Raw genomic sequence first — 16,094 nt, forward strand, 5'->3', positions numbered from 1 at the left:
TAGAGATATCCTCCCTGTGAGGGATATAGCATCACTCTTGAGTGTATCCGGGCGCTAATGTCTTAAGGGCAACATGTTGAACACGTGACTCACTCTGTTTTCAAAAGTTTTGCCTTGTTGCTGTGGTGGAGATATGGGAAGCTCGTTCGTTTCGTCAATCGTTCACTTCCATTATAAAAGTGCTAATTATCAATAACTTTTACTAATTTAATTTTTCCTTGTTTTGATTATTGCACCCAACACCTATATGTTTAACGGTGATTTAAACCAACAAAAAAGATCTCATAAATCATAACATATAAAATCTACCTAATTTTTTGGGCCCAAATCTCATGAACCGTGAGAGTCATAACTTATGAATGGTAGCGCAAATCTCATGAACCATGAGAGTCATAACTTATGAATGGTATATTGAATATATATGGGTGTGTCGTAATAGATTGGGACAGATGTTAAGTTTTTAAGATTTTTAGATTTTTAGATTTATGGTGTTGCAAAAAAAAAGAAAAAAAAAATCTAAAAGGATGCTGGGTGTTGGAGTATAGCTGGCAATTAGGGTCCAAACCCGCGGATTAATCTGATGAGTGCCAAATATTGTATATATTTATCCCTTTTTGTTGGCATTTAACTCATCTTTTGCGCATTAATTCTACATTTTATCCCATATTCTGTATTTTCATTGTTTTCAAGAATAAATATTTTTATTAATTAATTTTGCATTTTTAGGTAATAAATAAAGTTCGGATGAGTCGCGGAGCAAAAAGAGCAGAAAGTAGTGAAAAGCCGGGAGAAATTACGCAAGGAAGCCGCAAAGAATGGTGCGCACAACCTCATTTTCTACACACAAAAGCGCCTCCGTTCTCAGCCGTCAGATCAGTTCCCAGAAGCATCCGATGGTCGCTCCTTCATAGAGCATCAAAATCTGAAGTCTCTGCCAAGCACCACAGCGCTGAAATTCCAAGCCTTCAGATTAGATGGTAGTTGAATCCAACGGTCGCTCCCTTGCTGTGCATCGAAGATTGATATCTCCGCCTTACACTACAGTACCTAACTCCATCAAGTACCGTTCGTTTCGCTGTATCCATTCATCCGACGGTCGCTCCTCGCTTGCCTCCGAATCACCATCCGATCCACCTACCAGCTTCGCATCCAGTGACTCAGCGTCGCAGAACATCAAACTCGATACACCCGCCTCACACCTTAGCGACCGAACCTATACCAGCTAACCAGAAACACCCCCCTTCTCCCAAACAGTCGAGCCATCTCCTCCATCACCCCCCCTCTGCAGAACCATCACCCTGCAACTGTCTCCACCATCATCGCCACCTCTCCCTGTCGCCACCAAACACCACCATACCACCTCCGTCATCATCCTACACGTGATTGAACACCTTCCCCCATCATTCTAGCCCTTTATCCCATCAACTCATTACCTAACCTAAACCCTAGGTTATGGGTTGATGGATTAACGTGTGCTAGAGAAGCAATTGATGCATGGAGGTGATACAGGAGAACAAATAGAAGCATGGGTCGACATCACAATGGAGTGGTTGTGTCAAATTGGGTGAGTAATCACAAACCCTAGCTCTGTCAGTTTGGGAATTTTTGGGTGAAAATTGGGGAAAACCCTAATGATGTAATTGGGTATAAATTGGGACTATGGGTGTGTGTGAGAGAGTATGCTTGGAATAGCCAGCATCCAGGACTTTCATGTCCTGTTAATTTCAGTTCAACTTTAGTCCACAGTTCAATTTTGAGTGTTATAATATCTTGTTAATTCAGTTCACAGTTGTGTTAGTCTCCTGCTTAATTTCAGTTTAATTTCAGTTGTGTTAGTCTCCTGCTTAGTCTCCTGTTACAATTTTGAGTTTCTGCTTAATTTCAGTTCACAGTTGTGTTGTCTCCTGTTAATTGTTATGCTCCTGTTATGTTGTAAAAATTGTTATGTTATGTTGTCTCCTGTTATGTTGTCTCTTGTCAGGTTAGTTCACTGTTAATTTGTCATGTCAGTTAAATGTTCACTGTCATGTAATGTTATGTTCCTGTGAATGCTAGGCTAGATACATTTGAAGCATTGAATTGATTGTGCAATGGAAGAAATCAGTGCTCATAGCAAGCTGATTTTCTTGCCATTCCTCTTGTATGCTTAGGTTGCTGTGTTGATTGTGCATTGGGAGAAACTAGTGATTATAGCAAGCTAGTTCTCTTACCATTCTATTTGTGATTGCCTGTATTCTTGCCTTAGCCTTGTCCATTTCAGTTTCTCCACATCCCTGCCCTTGGCCTTAGGCCTTGGTTCATCTTGTTTTGTTTTGCTTTTGTTCACTGATTTGTTGCTGTTTAGTTTTCATTTGCTTTGTTCCTTGTTTTTGCCCTGTGTTGTCTTTGCTTGCTGCTTTCTCTTCTTTGCCTTGTGTTGCTGCCTCCCTCTGCAGCTGTTGTTGCTTTTGCTCTGCAGTTGCTGTGGCTGTTGCTTTTATCCTGCAGCTGCTGTGCAGCACTTGTGCTGCTGCTGCACTGCCTTCCCTGTTGCTGCCACCTCTTTCTCCTGCACTGCTGCAGCTGTTGCTGCCACCTCACTTCCCTTGCAGCTACCCTGCTACCACTGCTGCATTGCTACTTCTTTTTCTTGGCCTTGCTGTGCAGCTCTTGCTCCTGCTGCTGCTACTACCTGCTGTGCAGCACTTGAGCTGCTGCCTTCCTTTTCCTGCCTGCTGCTGCTGCTCCAAAGCTCACTTCACTCCTGAGCCCAAGTCCAATTCAGTGAAACCAAAGGCTAAAGGCCCAACCAACTGAGCCCAAAGTTCAGTTCACTCCCAAAAGCCTCTGAAGCCCAGTTAAGGCCAAAGCCTAGTTCACTACCAAGCCCAAGTCACAAGTGAACTGTTAAGCCCAATTCACAGTTGAACTGTTGAGCCCAAAGCTCAAATCAGTTCACTGAAACCAAAGCCCATAGTCCACATTTCTGAGCCCAAGCTCAGTTCAATCCAATTCAAAATCATTCAAAGGCCCAAAGCACAATCATAACCCATTGGTTACCAAAATCCATTGGTACCCAAAGCCCAACAATAGCAATTTAGGAACCCAAATAGCTAAAACACTTCCAAAACACACCCGATCTCTGTGGATCGACCCGTACTTGCACGAGTTACAACCGACGACCGTGCACTTGCGGTATTACTGTAGGCCCCCGTTTTCATTGCGCTTAATTTTATACACATCTCCGGGCCCACTAAGTTTTTGGCCGGGGATAATTTTTATACCCTTTTCAAGGCCTATCATAATCCTAACCCGACCCGTGTAAACCCGGCTCGTTCTAACTCGATTACTAAACAAGCCGTGTTAGGGTTAATGTTTTCATGACCCGTTGTTAAACGGGTTGAACCGGTCTAACCCGCGGGTTATCCCTCCAACCCGTCTAACCCGCCTAATAGATAAAGAATTAAAATATGTTAAATATTTGATTTTTCTTTTAGGGATTAATGTAATTTTTTACCGGTTTTGATTTATTTTGATATGATGTTTAGGTGTTTTGATTTTCTCATTGAAGAAGTTGAAAAGGAGATTCGATTATTGGGTTTGCAGCGTTTGCTAAAGGGTAAGTCTTAGTTAATTTATGTAATTTTTGGTCGTATACTGATATATAATAAAATCCAGAGCTAACCCGTCAGAGCTAACCCGTCTAGGTTAGGTTTGAGGTTTCTTGACCCGTTCTATAAATTTATATGGTTAGGGTTCAGTACTATCAAACCGTAACCCGCCTAACCTGCCACGGATTGACCCTAACCCGACCCGTTGCCACCTCTATGTTGGAGTAAACTCAAGCCAATGCTGTTTTATGGTAAATCAACTCGATAATGGTAGTTTTATCGTATAAACCAAGGAAAAAGATCTCATGAATCATAACATATGTATGTATGGAATAGAGAACCTCATCAGAACGATCCTAATGAGTTCAAATCCCTTAACAAACGACCAGTTATACAAAACCCAAATTAAAACTTGTAACCATTAGTTGTTGTTTGGTTGCTTCCAATATCTTCTTCAGTTTCCTCCAGCCGTCTAACATCTCATTGGCATGATATAGATTTTTCAAAAGATGCTTGGTTCATCAGCTCTAGTCTTCTTGTCGTATATTCGGCACAAAATGAATTCATCCTTTTTGTTCTTCTCCTCCTCAGAATGATAGCCACCGGATCCAACTGCTGCCATTGTTGCGGTGTATTCTTGCATTACATAATCAGTTTCATATTGTTCAGAACCCCGCTCTTCATAATAATCCCAAGTGCGTTTGCATCCAATAATGATATTGGGAGAATCGCTTAAATTGATGGAAGAACTAGGTTGTTTTGACAGCCAAAAGCCTTGCCCTGGAACACGACCCCGAACCCTGGTGGTGCTACTGGCCACATTGGCTCCTGCAGTGCGATGCACAACATCTTTTTCCGCATGGTACTTTTGAGTAAAAAAGTACCAATCGGTTGGTTTCTTTGGTTCATACCCCGTGTGATTTTGCATAAGTTCTTTAGGATGATGGCTATTGAAATCTGGCATTTCCTTCATTAAGTTAGGTGGTAATATTTCTCCTAAATTTTTTTTGGCGAGATAGGAAACTATCAAAACTTCATCTTTTGGCATGAATGTAAAACCAGACGGGAGGCCAGACAACTTCATTTCATCAGTAACAGCGTTTAGCATTGCGTTGGTCTTGGCACCTGGAGAAGACATGTTCGTACCTGTATAAGAAAAAAAAATTAACAAAAGGTGTCAGACCTATATTTTTAACGGTGATTTAAACCAACAAAAAAATCTCATAAATCATAACATATAAAATCTACCTAATTTTTTGGGCTTTGGGGCGCAAATCTCATGAACAATGAGAGTCATAACTTATGAATGGTATATTGAATGTATATATGAGACTCAAGGGTGTTGCGGTGGTGGAGTAAACTCAAAGTAATGCTGTGTTATAGAACTTTAAACTTATTCGATTATAGAACTTCAAACGTATTTGATTATAAAACTTCAAACTTAATCGATAATGGTACCTTTATTGTATCCGGATGTAATGCTGCATAATAATTATAGAATTTCAAACGTATTCGATTATAGAACTTCAAACTTATTCAATAATGGTTGGTTTTATTGTATTTTTATAGAACTTCAAACTTATTCGATAATGGTACCTTTATTGTATCCAGATGTAATGCTGTATAATAATAATTTTATTGTATCGACATGTACCTTTGCGGTGAATCATTCCAATAATTCTTGCAGTAAATCCTTCTTATAATTCTTCTGCAATAATTTATTTTATCGTCTTTCAACTGTAGAATCCTTCTTATAATTATGCGATTTGAAGTTTGACCATGAAACAATGCAACGAGTAAATATTAAATAATGCAAACAGCCACCTGTAAATATAAAGGTGAGAATGATGCTTGTGAAGAGAGCTAAGTGAATTGGTTGATGTGTGACATATTCTTCCGCAAGGTACGGTATTTATAGATCTCAGAGGTACAAGAATTGGTAGTCGATTAGGATTTCCTTTTCTCAGGAGCAATCGCAAAATTGGAACCAGAATCGTAATTTCGGTCGACTTCTAATTAATAACAATAGTTTCTAGCCATTATTTTTAAAATCCTAAAATCTCAACCATCAGATGGGTCGAGAATCGAGATCTTCGGTAGAAATTGAATTTGAGTAGGTGATCCATTTATGGAGTTATTAAAGGAATGGGCTACCGAATAAGTAAATAACCGGGAGTCCAGAACCATTTCTTTTTACTCTTAAGACATGACTTTGAATCTTAACGAATTCCAGAATCATACTAACTTTTCAGTATTCTTAACCACGTTAGTCTGAATCTTAATGAAATCCAGAATCATAAGATGTACAGCAAAAGAGAAAAAAGTTTGCTGCATGTTTCAGATGGGTATATCTGCTGGAGGCGGTATGGTTTTGAATTTATTTCTCAACCAATTTTTTAGAACAATGCAAAAACGTGAACCAAATGGAGTTTATTTAATTCCATACCCGAGCCCAAAACCCATTGATTCAGACTAGGACCTTTAAGACTCTTGATATGCAAAATATACTATACCTTCGATAAAGTTTGCTAACAAATACCACCATTGATCTTCAAAACCCCCAGAAATGGGCCATAAGATTCTTAAGGATCCAACACAAATGTGCAGAACTGACATTATTGCTCAACCGGAGACAGAAATTTCAAAGATACAGAAAAAAGACTGTCACATTGAGCAGTACTTAACCCGGAACATATGAAAAGAGTTTGTTACCTGAACATACCAAGAGAAAGGAAAGAACAAGGGGGAAAAGATACAAAATTGTCTCATTAGAGAAGATAAGCAACATTAGATGGCAGCTGCAGAATAGCCACACATTGAAAAGCCTATGGATGTCTAACAGCAACCTCTCACTGTCTTTAATTCATGAGAATATGATGAAGTTTACATGACTTTAGACCTACCTACCAGATGCATGTATTCTCTGCAAGGTTCTCTCCCAGACCCCATAGCATCAAAAGTGACAGGAACCACATCTTATCAGGTAAAGTAATCATGTCCATCTACTTTACGCCTGGTAGCATGCATCAAAAAATTTATTATGCATCTAGAAACCTATTTTGAGCATATAATATAGATGAAAAGAGTTAACAACCAGAATACTTGCATAGACCATCCAGGAAAGAAAAGAAAAGAAAAGAAAAAGTAGGAGTTGATGTAGCCTTACAGCTTATTCATTTTGGTATCGTCATGTTATTTGCCAAATTGAGCATTCTCCAGGTGAAATTGTACAAATGGGTCTTCATTTTGTTGTGCTCAGCGAAGTGACTGCCTAGGCAGACTGCTGCACTACCAGTCTTCTTAGATTTTTCTATTGCTGCTTCTTGAGTTGTGGAATGCAAGTCTCTCAAAAAGTCTGATTTCATTAATACACGGCTGCCTGCTTTAGTTTTGAGTAGACGTAACCATTCTACTTTGGTTCTTCTCCACATTCGGATGGGCTGATTCTGGACTTGACCCATAATTTTGAGTACTGAGCAAAAGAGAGATCTCCGAATTTCTGCAGTGACCGCCTCATTGTTTTGGAATGAGATTACATCACCAGGGGAAACTTTGAAATGATTAATACTTCTGACTGCATTATTAATGCATACTTTTCCATGACTGATCAGCTGCCTTGCTTGAGGGATACTTTGACAAAAATGGGTACGAACCAGAAGAACGTCCAATCTCCTTTCTAGATCGAGTAAAAACGGGACAAATTCAGATGTTGTTCGTTCTCTTCTATGGATTCCTTCGTGGTAAAAAAGGGACAACTTTCGGCGAGTGGCCAATTGAATGTGACTGTTCTGGTTTGCCACAACATTTCGACTTCGGGATCTCTTCTTGCTCCTCAGTTTTCTGAGAATACGACGTTGTACGATAGACAGTTCCTTGTTCCAAACATTTCCTAGAAGTAGACGGCAGCTCTTAAATTGGGTAGACAGGGCTTGCGTCATTCCCACCATGACTGTAAAAATCTAACATCCATCAGTACAAGTAGAAGTAAAATCATGTCACAGGTTCTATGTAGATAGAAGCAAATATCAAATATGTTGTAAAATACTAGGAGGATTTCTCTACAACAGGAATGTGCAGATCCAAGTCATTTTCCAAAAATCTTAGGATATAAAAAATCTGGCATGGAAAAGAAGAAGATAAAAAACAAAGTCTGTATGGTAATTGCTTAATTATAGAAGCTAACAAGTCCAAGGAGTTCAGTGCAGCTAGTCTTCTGAGGTACAAACACATGATTTTGCAGAAAGTATCAAATCTATCTTGCATAAATCGGTCTATGAGTTTACCGGATGGTTAGATTAATCAGAGGTGCCTCGACTTTTTGACAAGATTGATTTCCAGAAAGTGTTTGAACATGTAAACTAAATTCAACAGACAACATGGTTAAAGGATTTTCTTTTCACTAAAAGAAACCGGATTGGATTTTGTGTTCTTCTCATCTCAGTATATATTTTAATACTTCGATCTAAACTCATCAAAGGGTTCATATATGGGTCTTCAACCACAAAACATAAGAAACAGATAGGTATTATACAAGGAGACCCATTGGACCTATTTCATCATTATTGCTCACAATTTAACAAAAGATACAAAACAATTTAAAAGTGAGATTTAGGCTGAATATGCTGAGAAGTTTTGGTGTGAAGCTGAAAGGACAAATGATGGCTCATGTGCAATTGAACCAACCCATCGATTTTACTATCCAACTGTGAGACCTGTGAGACAGAGCACATGATCATAGCGTATTACAAATCCCTTAAGGTTCTTAAGAAAGTGAACTCAATAAGTCAAAATCCTCACTTGCAAAAGAGTTTCAGGTCTAAGCCATATTCGGTTATCAACGAAGATTGCAGTTTGTTAATACACTCCAGGCTAATAACATGAACTTAAAACATCCACAACACATAACAGATTGGTTAACTAATGTTTGAAGACGAGTAGAAGAAATCAAAAGATCTTTATTTCCTAAACAAGGCTAGGGTCTACATTGAAATTTGTTCTTGCAGGACTCAGAATAATGCTCATTCCAAATATCATTTTACCGTCTGTGGTATTCTTGCAAAGGGATTTTACTTTCAATAAACTTCTCAAAAGAGCACCAAAACGTAGTTTCTGTAGTATTCATCATGTTTAGCATATTAAGATAAAAGATCATGGCAAAGCAATTCATGACAACTCTAGAAGCATAGAAAGTATAGTTAAAAGAATGATCTACTCAAGACTGTATAGCACACACACAAGGCCGAACCAGAACAGCATTACAGTGAGGCTATCTGTAAATCCCAAACCACCAGCACGATTATACACGAACGCGACCTAAAATACGATAAAACTACTCCAAGTATACACCTAAATCAATAGATTGAATAACCCTCATACAATGATTAAACCAACAACTAACATTTCATTGAAGGGTTTTCGAGAGTAAATTCTAGGAATTCATTAGGAATCAAAGGGTGGGGTTTTCTAATTCTCATTTCTTGGGTTTCATTTGCACCGAATTTGTGATAATCAATTTTGGGAACCTAAAAAAAAAGATCGGATTTTTTCCATGAATTTCATACAAAAAAAACACCTAAAATTCAAATTGAAAACGGAATCGTAAAAAACCCATTTCTAAAAAATCAAGATTCATCATACTAACATCATAAATCGTCACAGAAAAGAGAAAAAAAAAATCACTAAAATCACTAAAAGAGGCGAAATTTCAATCAGTGATACAGTTCGATAAAGAGAAACATGATAAGTTATGAAATGAGAAAGCAAACTTACTGGGGAAAATAGATGTTGAGAGAAAGATCGAACTTTTTCTAGGATTAGGGTTTTTGTTTCCCCAATTCGTCGGATCTCCTCCACCTTAGAGTGAAACAGTGAAATGGGGAGAAAAATCGAGAACACTGCATGCAGGGTTTATGGTATATTTTGGTTACCAGTTTTACCCCTACTCGATTGTTGTATTTACATGTCTGTTGTAACTTGTAACCATGGACCATACGGTTAACCAGGCGTAGGATCAGTGCACACGATGGCCTACTGATATAGATGACGTAGTGGCTTGGCCGACCGACATGGCAAAACCTTGGTTGTGACTAGGGCTGCACATGGGTCGGTTTGGGTCGGTTTTGGTCTCACCCACCACCCAACCCATTTATGACGGGTAACAGAAGTTATCACCCGCAACCAACCCACCATTACAATGGGTCGGTTTTCACCCAACCCACAATATGTCGGGTTGGATCGGGTGGGTGGCGGGTTACCCGCCATAACTTGCAAGTTACCTATTTAAACATCATACTGAAGTTACTTAAAAGTGTTTACAAAATACTGTAACTGCATGCAAAGTGATAAAGGTCTAACAATAACAATAAATGAGTTCAACTGTTCAAAGCTCAAAAGATAAAAGAGTGCATTACTATTGTCTACTATACTAAAGCCAAATAAGCTAGTTTTTCACATGCCAGCAGCCAGCCTCCTCTTTCACTGACAAAGTAGCTTTAATAGTTTAATTCTTTCAAGTTTCAACAGCCAATCCAAACTGCAATTTTGTACCCTGAAATGGTAGGATAATCAGTTTGTTAGACATTAAATAGCAAGCTCAGGCTAACTAAATGATAACTGTTTATGCCATAGACAAAGCATTGAATCCCAAATAATTTTGATGCATTCATGTTGGTTTCATCGGAAAAGTATAAAAAAGAATTAACACCATCACCACATAATTGATACGATTCTTACCCTTTGCAGTTTTTTCTCTGTTAGCTTATTCTATGATGATGGAAGAAGCAGCAAGGTCACCAAATATCTCTGCAAGCGAAATGAGTAAATAGAATGGATGTAATAGAAGTACAAAAAACCTAACGAGTACTCTATTATAACTTTAAACTTCAAAAGAGCCTTAAACCCTAACTATTTTCTTACTTCGATGTTTGATCTGTAACCCTAGTTGTGGAGAATCTGATTAGAAGTGATAAACCTAAGAATGCCCAGTTCACACAGCTCCATTGAACAATAATCTATTTGATCAAAATTTTAATCTAATCAACGTCTTTAGTTCTACTGTCCAGATGATAGAATAATGGATTTATATTCCAAACCTTCTTGCATCTTCGCAACACTATGATACAAATAGTAATTTATTTTACAGAATCTCATCTCCACAGTCAAATTACACTCTAGAGTCTAGACAAAGGGGCTGCCTGAGACAAGCTTTCGTTGGTTGAGTTTTTTAGAGAAATTGTAAAGTAAAGTATTCTGCACAGAATATTTTGCAAAATGTATGAAACAAAACACAAGACTGCGCAGTTGCGACAATAAGGTTGAGAAGATGGTGTAGATGAGCCAGATGTACTCCCTATCCCTGCTGATGGTCCATGCACTTGTCCAGAACGCGGTGGATGTGGAGGGGGAGGTCCCATTTGTGATGCCACTCCATTTACAAATGGAAGATTAAAATCAGAATCAGCTTCTGAGATTTCAACCATGGTAACATGCACAAAAGAAACAAGTTACAAGTTAGTGAGTTACAACAGTAGCTACAGTACAACAATAAACAAAATACAAAATGGTACTACTGGTGGTGAAGACTGAAAAACATAAATGGTCATCAAATTAAAATACTAAGTAAAGTACAGCAACATAAACTCATCCAAATCAGCAACAATCAACAAAAGAATATATTAAACCCTAATTGAAAGAGAAGAAAACTAGAATCACCAGTACCCTAATTGAAATCAAAAACAAGCAATTCATCAAACCTTAATTGAAAAATAAAAAATCAAGCCGTTAATCGGACCCTAATTGAATTTGAAGATGAAAATATACTAGAAGTATAAAATAATTCATCAACCCTAATTGATGATTCATATCAAAGAAGAACATAAACTACACAAAATGGTTCCAAAAAAAAAACCTAACTGTAACAGACTAACAATATCTTACTTACTTAACTTTGAATTAATGTTACTATGTTGAATCTTGCATTGAAGGACTGACATCTAAAGTAAAAATGGCAGCGACAGTTTTTTTTCGAAGAAGAAGAAGAGTGAAAACTGAGAGAAAGAAAGAAAAATGGCAGATGAAAGAAGAAGAGTGAGACTGAGAGAAAGACTGAGAAAGAAGAAGAGTGAAGAGTCTGAAGACTGAGAGAAAGAAAGAAAGAAGAGTGAAGACTGAAAATGGCAGCGGCAGGCTTTGCGATTAGGTTTAGATAAGAGTTCGTTTTGTATAAACGTCTAGGATTAAATGATGAGGGTAATCTAACGGTTGTTGTAGTTTAAGGCGGGTGGGCGGGTTGGGTCGGGTGACGGAAGATGCTACCCGCACCCAACCCAACATGTGGCGGGTTCAGATTTTGTGATCCATAGTCGACCCACTCCTAAATGGGTTGGTTCGGGTGTGGGTATTTTTGGGCGGGTGCGGGTTGGGTCGGTTTTGTGCAGCCCTAGTTGTGACCATGGAATATTAAACCACTTATTAGGGAAGGTATCAAAATCTATGTAAGATAAACTAGAAACCCAGATAAGGGTTGAGGATTGCCAAAGCGAGTCTAGATGGAAGGCATAAGCCAAAGTCTTAGAAGAGAAAAAAGCAAAGGGAGGTAAATGCTAACTCAAACAAACCAGCAAGTGAAGTGCCACAATGATACCTTGTTCCTTGTAACCGAGTTTTCACGTCAAACACGGAACATATCTATATGGCCAAAAAAAAAAATCCGCCACGCACTTGCACTTCTTCAGCTTGATGATTTCAAAAGGTAAGCACCTTCATTTTCCGCCAAATATCATCAAAACAACGAAGGTAATAAACCACTTAGCTCCTATTTTAAAAACAGTAGAAAGGTGCGTGCAAATATCTGAAAGGATGATTTAAAACGTACCATATATGCGGTGTTCAGCACTACAAAAAAAAGACTCTGCTCCTATATTGTAGTGTAAACAACGAAAATTTGCAGAAACCCAACACTCATAAGATTACTCTACAACTAAGCTTCAAATTGAACACACTCAAAAAAACTTTCAATCATATTCCCAAGGTAATATAAGGACCCTCAAGCTCGTCAATGCTATTAGACTAGTCAAGAGACGTTTTAGCCGTTAATAACTCGATTAGTCTAACACAAACATTAATTAATAGAAATTAATATAATAACAAATTAAATACTAAACCGGTACCGCTAGATAGATCTCGAAAAGTTATGCAGAATGGACTACTCGAACGTGTCATTCGGACACCGGACGAAGAAGATATCATCAGATTAACACGAAGGGATAATTATCATTCTTGTTTTCAACCGCATGGCTACCCTTATCAATTCTTGGGTGCCTTATTAATTCTCGTTAGTCTTATCTACACCCGGTCGAGAAGATAAATCTTCTTTCTTTCCTTCTTCTTTATTCTTTCTTCTTTCTATTTTCTTCTCTCTTTCTTCTTCTTCTTCATCTTTTCTCTGGCGATTCAGAGATGAAATCTCTGTTAAGGAACTTCACTGAAATTTAGTAAAACCAATCAATCTAGTGTGGTGTTGATGAGTTAATAGTTTGGGTTTGGTTAGAAATTCGATTGAGTTGAGGAGAAGTGATTCTGTGAAGAAATTAGGGTTCATGAAATCAATTTCGGATTCAGTTAAGGGTGAAGAAGAAAGAATCAAAGGACGGGTTTGACAAATTGGGAGGTTTGGTTGATGCTTTGAGGTTGAATTAGAGAATAGAATCTATGAGACTTGAATTAGGGTTTGAGTTGGAAATTCAGATGAAGAACTGAAGATGAATTTGAAGGTTTAAGTGGCGAACTAAAGATGGGTTTTGATTGAATTGAAGTTTTGAAGTTGATTCAGTGATGAATCAGTGAATCAGGGTTGGTGTTCTGTTCTTCCCCAATTTATGAGTTTGGGTTGATGATGAAGTAATTGAGTGAAATAACAAGATATGAAAGGTTGGGTTTTACTGATACGATGTGAAGATGAAGGTTATGAAGCTGATGAAGAACTAGGGTTTGGTTCTGCTATTAAGAAGGTAATTGTTCTGTTGGTAAATCTGTTCAAGTTCATTATTAAGGTTATAAGTTTCTTAATGAATTATGAATTGAAATGGTTATGAGATAGATATGTAGTTGAGCTGAGTTAATTGTGGTGGTGTTGTAATCTGCAGGGCTATGTATAGATGAGTATTGTTCTGGATTAGTGTCTTGTGTGGTGTTGAGCTGAATTCCAAATGATGGAGTTATACTGAGATTGTAGATTTGGTTATGGATTTTGATAAGTGGATGTCTGTATGATAATCTGTATGGAATAGTCTTATGGACATAGCAAGGGGATGAGTGTAGTAAGTTAGTGTTACAGATAATGGTGATATTGAGATTTCAGTTCATTTACTTGTTCTCAATTGATATGGGTTGTTATAGTGGTGGTGTTTTACAGTGGTAGAGGATTTTAGGGGATACAAGTATGAACTGACTTATGATATGCACAAGGTCTTGGAGGTGCAAGAGAATGAATGTGAAGTGAGTTGTTGGATGTTTCTGTGAGAGATAAGGTTAGATGGCTCCTTATGGTTGTGGTTCTAAGGACTACAGGGTTGGCTGTAGACTGAGTATGGATCAGAAACTATAGAGTTTAGTCTTGGTAGTGATGTTTTGGTGGAATTGATAACATTGAGATGAGTTCAGCAACAGATGGATTGTGTACGTGAAATGAGTGTTGCATAGAGCTGCAATTGCAGGTAAACTAATATATCAGTTGTACATGATTTATGAAGTTTAAATTGAGGAAAGTGTATTGTTATAACTGTTGATTATTAAAGATGGATTGTTATAGAAAACAAAATGGAATGAACTCTGTAATAGAAGTTTAACTTAGGCTTTTAGCCTGTTGGTCATCCAAGTCAGTTTGCCTGACTGATCTAGCTTGTCCATGACTCTGTCTAATTGACTGAGTTGATTCTTTTGACCGATTTGACTCAGAGACCTGACCAGTTGACTTAACCTTTGACCATACCTTGAGATGACCTTGGACGTTGACTGTTAGTTGATCCTTGACCGTCACTTTGACAGTTAGTTAACCCAGAAGGACCAGGGCTTAGTTTAAGGAGATGGTTTGTTGGGCTTGGTCTTATAGTTAGTTTCTTATTCTGATATATTAGGCCCTTATAGTCTGAATTGACCTTTGATTTCTTCTACAAAGTTGTAGAACTTCATAAGACTTATCTAATGAACTATAGAACTAACCCGATTCAATTAGTAAACCTTAGTTATGTTAAAGATGGATAACAAAAAGGTGTAGAATCATTATTGGGCTTAGAACCATTACTTAGACTTGTTTGAGCCTTGTATGATCCTTTTGGATAAATTCTTAGAGTGCTTGTTGATTAACAGTTAGTTTATTAACAACGATCGATTCAAAGGATGAACCGGTGGATCGTGGATCTCGAGGTAGGTGTGGCTTGTCATCAAAAGAGGTGGGAATACATTTGACTCTCTTGTAAACATTGATGTTTTCTTTTACAAAGATTTATGTTTATCAAATTCATGCGTTGTCTAGTTGTGCATTACATGCTTTGTGTAAATTGCATTATGATAATTTTGTTGATTCTGTGAATATTTCCACAATTTGGAAAAGACTTGTAATGTTTTGTTTGTCATTATGAATTGTTATGGGAAATGAGAATTTCCACTTCTTGTATATAGGATACGCTCCTTCACAATTATATCTACATGAATTCAGCTTTTATGCTTAGAGTGGGTCATCATGGTCTTGGTGATATCAATAGATAATGAGTGTGGTTAGCACGAATATTATACATTGTTTGAAAGAATGAATTTGTTCCATATACATATATGATTATTTCAGTGACTTAGTCAATGTTTAATGTTTCGGAAAAACATGTATTGTTTTTTTTCAACTCTTGCTTATGATTACTTGAAAGTTAAATGTTATTCCTACTGAGCACCCCTTTTAGGGATGATGTGCTCACTCATTCACACTTTCAGTTTCAGTGACAGATCAGAGTTGCACAACGAAAGCTTCAAGGGTTGAGTTCGCTAGTTGATTAACTTCTGCTATGTTTATTATGTTGTATATTGTATTTGTAAACCAAATGGCTATCGTATATGTATCACATGAGAGGAGTTTTGTATTTATTAGTATGATTCAGAGCGGGGCTAGTTTTTGGGTTAAGTTTGGTAGCCAATTTCTTAATTGAATGCTTAAGTATATGATTTAGATTCTTAGTGCCTTTTTATTTAGTTAATATATTGGATTAGTCAGCTGCTAGCTTTAGGGGCGCTACAATGTTGGTATCAGAGCTCACTATTAGATCGTACATGGGAAAGCATAGGAATAGTCAGTCCCAGTTAGTGAAATAGATTAGTTTAGAACTGGGTTGGGTTGTGAGAAAATCCTAATTACTAAAAGCTATCAATAATTAAAAAAATTACTTAATTGATTGATTTGTTTGTTTGTTTGATTGTTTGTATATGTAATGAAGTAAAAATTGGAGGGTACACCAACAACTT

General features: G+C 37.6%; 2 protein-coding genes across 2 annotated transcripts; both read right to left on the minus strand.

The window, feature by feature from the left end:
• Positions 1–4,026: 4,026 nt before the first annotated feature.
• LOC113294847 (NAC domain-containing protein 68-like) lies at positions 4,027–5,373 on the minus strand. Its single transcript, XM_026543222.1, has 2 exons — positions 5,245–5,373; positions 4,027–4,736 (listed from the first exon to the last, which is right to left on the minus strand). Exons 1-2 carry the CDS (start codon positions 5,258–5,260, stop codon positions 4,093–4,095), a joined length of 660 nt encoding a protein of 219 aa, XP_026399007.1. The 5' UTR covers positions 5,261–5,373; the 3' UTR covers positions 4,027–4,092.
• Positions 5,374–6,138: 765 nt separating this feature from the next.
• On the minus strand, positions 6,139–9,481 carry LOC113294846 (ribosomal protein S4, mitochondrial-like). The gene is made up of 3 exons (XM_026543221.1): positions 9,360–9,481; positions 6,757–7,539; positions 6,139–6,603 (listed from the first exon to the last, which is right to left on the minus strand). The coding sequence occupies exon 2, from the start codon at positions 7,535–7,537 to the stop codon at positions 6,764–6,766; it is 774 nt and encodes a 257-aa protein (XP_026399006.1). The 5' UTR covers positions 7,538–7,539; positions 9,360–9,481; the 3' UTR covers positions 6,139–6,603; positions 6,757–6,763.
• Between the last annotated feature and the right edge of the window lie 6,613 nt (positions 9,482–16,094).

The sequence above is a fragment of the Papaver somniferum genome, chromosome 7 (genome assembly GCF_003573695.1).
Source record: "Papaver somniferum cultivar HN1 chromosome 7, ASM357369v1, whole genome shotgun sequence".
NCBI lineage: Eukaryota > Viridiplantae > Streptophyta > Magnoliopsida > Ranunculales > Papaveraceae > Papaver > Papaver somniferum.